Source organism: Lipotes vexillifer, unplaced genomic scaffold (assembly GCF_000442215.2).
Source record: "Lipotes vexillifer unplaced genomic scaffold, Lipotes_vexillifer_v1.1 scaffold691, whole genome shotgun sequence".
Lineage (NCBI taxonomy): Eukaryota > Metazoa > Chordata > Mammalia > Artiodactyla > Lipotidae > Lipotes > Lipotes vexillifer.
In genome coordinates, this window is record NW_006788040.1 from 3,162,595 (window position 1) to 3,168,442 (window position 5,848).

General features: G+C 42.9%; 1 protein-coding gene across 6 annotated transcripts in view; it reads left to right on the forward strand.

Annotated features, from left to right (window-relative positions):
* Window positions 1-5,848, forward strand: part of CCDC117 (coiled-coil domain containing 117) — an 11,679-nt gene that overhangs the window by 802 nt on the left and 5,029 nt on the right. For 2 of the 6 annotated variants that reach the window (XM_007461150.1, XM_007461153.1), the window contains exons 2-3: window positions 220-270; window positions 5,242-5,244. The exons of 2 other annotated variants lie outside the window; for them this stretch is intronic. In XM_007461150.1, the coding sequence (XP_007461212.1) occupies window positions 220-270; window positions 5,242-5,244 (54 nt within the window). Of the gene's footprint in view, window positions 1-219; window positions 275-5,241; window positions 5,245-5,848 lie in introns of all 6 variants that reach the window. 2 more of the 6 variants (XM_007461152.1, XM_007461149.1) reach the window with 2 other exon arrangements.

Consider the following 5,848-nt stretch of genomic DNA (forward strand, 5'->3'; position numbering starts at 1 on the left):
CCCTCAATTTATCTCCCCCGGTCTTGACCAAATGAGAAGTTTAGATTTCAATCTCTGTATCTGACTGACCTTGTGACCTGTATATCCATCCCACTCGGCAAGGAAGGGGACCGCTGGTGGGAATGGGGTGGGCAAGATTATCGGAGCCAGAAAGTGGATGCTGAACGCACCCGCTCAATAAATTTCTCAACTGACTGATTTTCTGGTTTGTTTCAACAGTGTTTCAGTTCACCATAGAAAGAAACACAAGCGAGAGGAGGAGGAGGATGAGTAAGTTTCAGGTGCCCTTTATTCACTTAATGGTCACTTAATTTAACCTATTTTATATCCATGACTATTTGTTTTTAAGTGAAAGGGTGAAACATCAGGTGTCGGAAAGGAGGTCCAAGGAACTGATAATATGGGTTACGCCTTAGAGAACGGAGCTGGGCAGGTCAGAGGGAAACTTGTCACTCTGTAAACAATTGTATAGCTTGGACATGGAAGCAACCTAAGGGTCCATCGACAGATGAATGGATAAAGAAGATGTGGCACATATATACAATGGAGTATTACTCAGCCATAAAAAGAAACGAAATTGAGTTATTTGTAGTGAGGTGGATGGACCTAGAGTCTGTCATACAGAGTGAAGTAAGTCAGAGAGAGAAAAACAAATACCGTATGCTAACATATATATGGAATCTTAAAAAAAAAAAAAGGCTCTGAAGAACCTAGGGGCAGGACAGGAATAAAGACGCAGACAGACATAGAGAATGGACTTGAGGACGCGGGGAGGGGGAAGGGTAAGCTGGGACGAAGTGAGAGAGTGGCATGGACATATATACACTACCAAATGTAAAATAGCTAGCTAGTGGGAAGCAGCAGCATAGCACAGGGAGATCAGCTCCATGCTTTGTGACCACCTAGAGGGGTGGGATAGGGAGGGTGGGAGGGAGCCGCAAGAGGGAGGAGATATGGGGATATATGTATATGTATAGCTGATTCACTTTGTTATACAGCAGAAACTAACACAACATTGTAAAACAATTATACTCCAATAAAGATATTAAAAAATATATATAAGCGACTGTAACGTTTGAACTTTGAGCCATGTGAATATTGTTATATGCACAGAAGGCTACGTATTGAAAAGTCTTACACTCCTTGCTCCCAGTTCTCCCCAGAAGTTACCCTTGTTGCCTGTTTCCTATGTCTCCTAAGGAAGATAATGTAAAAATTTACAAGTTTATGACTGTATATATTTCTGGTTTTTTACACTGTAAGTAAGATACTGTTCACACTGCAACACATCGGATCTTTTCATTTTACTCTCCTGTAGCTTGTTGCATATGGGCACATAGAGTTCTACCTAATTTCTTTTTCAGCAGGTGAGTGGAATTCTGTTGTAAGGCTAGGTACAGATAATTAACCAGTCTCCTAGTGATGGATTTCTAAGTTAATTCTAATCTTTGTTATTACTAACAAATCTACCATGACCAGCATTCTTTTTTTTTAACATCTTTATTGGAGTCTAATTGCTTTACAATGTTGTGTTAGTTTCTGCTGTATAACAAAGTGAATCAGCTATATGTATACATATATCCCCATATCCCCTCCCTCTTGCATCTCCCTCCCACCCTCCCTATCCCACCCCTCTAGGTGGTCACAAAGCATGGAGCTGATCTCCCTGTGCGATGCAGCTGCTTCCCACTAGCTAGCTATTTTACATTTGGTAGTGTATATATGGCCATGCCACTCTCTCACTTCGTCCCAGCTTACCCCTCCCCACGTCCTCAAGTCCATTCTCTGTCTGTGTCTGCGTCTTTATTCCTGTCCTGTCCCTAGGTTCTTCAGAACCTTTTTTTTTTTAAGATTCCATATATATGTGTTAGCATACGGTATTTGTTTTTCTCTTTCTGACTTACTTCACTCTGTATGAAATATTCTAGGTCCATCCACCTCACTACAAATAACTCAATTTTGTTCCTTTCTGTGGCTGAGTAATATTCCATTGTATATACGTACCACATCTTTATTCATTCATCTGTCGATGGACAATTAGGTTGCTTCCATGTCCTGGCTATTGTAAACAGTGCTGCAGTGAACATTGGACCACCATTCTTTTTAAGTTCTTTGTATATATTTGCAAGTAGGTAAATGGATTCCTAGATGGGAAATTGCTGGATCTTAAAGTATATACATTTTGAATTTTGGAAAAAGTTCTTGCCAATTTACACTCCTTTTACAGTGGGAATGCCTGTTTCTCCATCTTCTCAGAACTGTATTTTCAAATTTTTTGATCACCACTTAACTGATAGGTAAAAAATTACATCTCATAGGCAGACAATCTAAAAAAAAAAAAAAAAAAAAAAAAAAAAATTTCCCCAACCCCAAAGGGGAATATCCAAATACCAATTAAATGAAAAGATGTTTGACCTTATCGGTCTTTAGGGAAATGCATATTAAAGGCACAATAAGATACTCCACCACCAGATACTGGAGGGTTCTGTAGCACCAGGAACTCTCAAACACTATGGATGAGTATGTAAATTGCTAGAACACTTTGGGAAACAATTTTGCATTATCGCATTAGTTGAAGGTGCACATACCCATTTACCCAGCAGTTCTCCTCTTGAGTATGTACATGTGCTCATCAGGAGACATGTAAAAGAAAGTTCATAGCATCCTTGTTCATGATAGCTCAAAATTGGAATGTCCCTGAACAGTACAATGGATAAAGTAAATTTTTTGCTGAGTTCAATTCAGCAAAAAAAAAAAAAAAAAAAAAAAATCACATCTGTCAACCTAGATGTGTCTTATAGTATGAGCAAAAGAAACATCACAAGAATGTATATGTATACAGTATAATTCCTTATATATAAAGTTCAAAACTAGGCAAAACTAAAACCTTGAAGATTGCATATTTACATACTTGATAATGTATTTTTTAAAAAAAGAAGTGATTACCATAAAAGACAGTATTTACCTACAGAGAGGAGGGAGTAGAGTACCATTTTGGGATTCTGACAGCAGTCTATATCTTGAATATTATTTTCATGGATTTTTTTTTTTTTCCCCCGGTACACGGGCCTCTCACTGTTGTGGCCTCTCCCGTTGCGGAGCATAGGCTCCGGATGCACAGGCTCAGTGGCCATGGCCCACGGGCCCAGCCACTCCATGGCATGTGGAATCTTCCCGGACTGGGGCACGAACCCATGTCCCCTGCATCAGCAGGTGGACTCTCAACCACTGCACCCCCAGGGAAGCCCCTGGATTTTTGTTTCATGATTACTGTATGTACTTTTATAAGTGTAGGCATTTTATAATTAAATTAGATCACTGTTTTAATTTGTATTTTGTAAATTATAGGTGGTGTTGAACATCTTTTAAGCCATCTGTGTTTCATTTTGTGTGAATTGTTCATGTTTCTGCAAATTTTTTTTTGGCTCATTGGTCTTTTTCTTGTTAATCTATAAGAAATTTTTTAAGAAAGCCAGTATATTATATATGTTTTGTTTTCCCCAGACTTGTTGTCTTTCAACTTTGTGTATAATCTTTTTTTTTTTCCTTTTTTTGCCAGCAGAAACTTTGAATTTTCTCACCTGGTTGATAGATAGACTAATGAGACAGTAGATTTGAAAGTTGTCTCAGTTTAAAAACACTTCTGGGACTTCCCTGGCAGTCCAATGGTTAAGACTCTCCACTTCCAGTGCAGGGGTCATGGGTTTGATCCCTGGTTGGGGAACTAAAAATCCTGAATGCTGTGGTGTATGGCCAAAAATTTTTTAAAAATAAATAAATAATAAAATAAGAAACCTCTGGACCAGACAATATGTATGTTCTTTATAGCCTTGGGATTACTGTAGATACACAGGGACCTCTTTGCTTTTATCTTTTGGGGTTCCTTATAGGAGATTATTGAATAAAGGGTTCCAGTGTCATAAATAAAAAGTTTGAAGTGTACAAACAATTGGCTTTAAAAGTTAACCATCTTTGGGCTTCCCTGGTGGCGCAGTGCTTGAGAGTCCGCCTGCCGATGCAGGGGACGCGGGTTCGTGCCCCGTTTCGGGAGGATCCCACATGCCGCGGAGCGGCTGGGCCCGTGAGCCATGGCCGCTGAGCCTGCGCGTCCGGGGCCTGTGCTCCACAAATGGGAGAGGCCACAACAGTGAGAGGCCCGCATAACGCAAAAAAAAAAAAAAAGTTAACCATCTTTGGGCTTCCCTGGTGGCGCAGTGCTTGAGAGTCCGCCTGCCGATGCAGGGGACGCGGGTTCGTGCCCCGTTTCGGGAGGATCCCACATGCCGCGGAGCGGCTGGGCCCGTGAGCCATGGCCGCTGAGCCTGCGCGTCCGGGGCCTGTGCTCCACAAATGGGAGAGGCCACAACAGTGAGAGGCCCGCATAACGCAAAAAAAAAAAAAAAGTTAACCATCTTTGGGCTTCCCTGGTGGCGCAGTGCTTGAGAGTCCGCCTGCCGATGCAGGGGACGCGGGTTCGTGCCCCGTTTCGGGAGGATCCCACATGCCGCGGAGCGGCTGGGCCCGTGAGCCATGGCCGCTGAGCCTGCGCGTCCGGGGCCTGTGCTCCACAAATGGGAGAGGCCACAACAGTGAGAGGCCCGCATAACGCAAAAAAAAAAAAAAAAAAAAAGTTAACCATCTTTAATATACACGTGGAGAGATTGAGGCCCTGAGACTGGACAGTTGGATGTCAAATACCTAGAAGTGTGCTGCCCGCTTGCCACTTCCATAGCTCTTATCAGAACTTTAAAGTCTTTTATATCCCATTTTCTTTGGGACTTAATCATCACTGATCTCCAAGTATTTGCAAAGTGGACCTAGAGGCATGAAATAATTTAGCCCAAATTATGTTGGAGATCAGAACCCAGCTCTGATACTCAGTTGCATTTAAAGATCTTTTTAAAAAAATATATATATTTATTAGGCTGCTCCAGGCCTTCATTGCGGCATACAGGGTTTTTTAGTTGCGGCATTTGAACTCTTAGTTGCGGCGTGCATGCGGGATCTAGTTCCCCCACCAGGGATGGAACCCAGGTCCCCTGCACTGGGAGCATGGAGTCTTAGCCACTGGGCAAGCAGGGAAGTCCCTCAGCTGTATTTAATAGTTGAATTGTTAGATATGCTAGGAAATTACCTGTTCCTTCTAGATTTATTCTGCTTTTTCTTACATGACTTTTTTTTTTTTTTTTTTTTGGCTGTGTTGAGTCTTCGTTGCTGCACGCAGGCTTTCTCTGGTTGCAGCGAGTGGGGGCTACTCTTTGTTGTGGTGCAGTGGCTTCTCGTTGTGGAGCACAGGCTCTAGGCGTGTGGGCTTAGTAGTTGCGGCACGCGGGCTCAGTAGTTGCGGCTCATGGGCTCAGTAGTTGCGGCTCATGGGCTCTAGAGCACAGGCTCAGTAGTTGTGGCGCACGGGCTTAGTTGCTCTGCGGCATGTGGGATCTTCCCGGACCGGGCTCAAACCCATGTCCCCTGCATTGGTAGGTGGATTCTTAAGCACTGAGCCACCAGGGAAGTCCAACATGACTTCTCATGTCTATAACTTTTTCTTCTGCTTTCAAAAACGTCACAGACTTTATCCAAATACTACAGAAATGTTTGATTTATGAATAGACATTCTTAATACTTTCTTATGAATTAAAAATAATTATACACGAAACATTGTATTTAATAGTTGATTCCAGTCAAAAATCTAGGTTCGGGCTTCCCTGGTGGAGCAGTGGTTGAGAGTCCGCTTGCCGATGCAGGGGACACGGGTTCATGCCCCGGTCCGGGAGGATCCCACATTCTGCGGAGCGGCTGGGCCCGTGAGCCACGGCCGCTGAGCCTGCGCATCCGGAGCCTGTGCTCC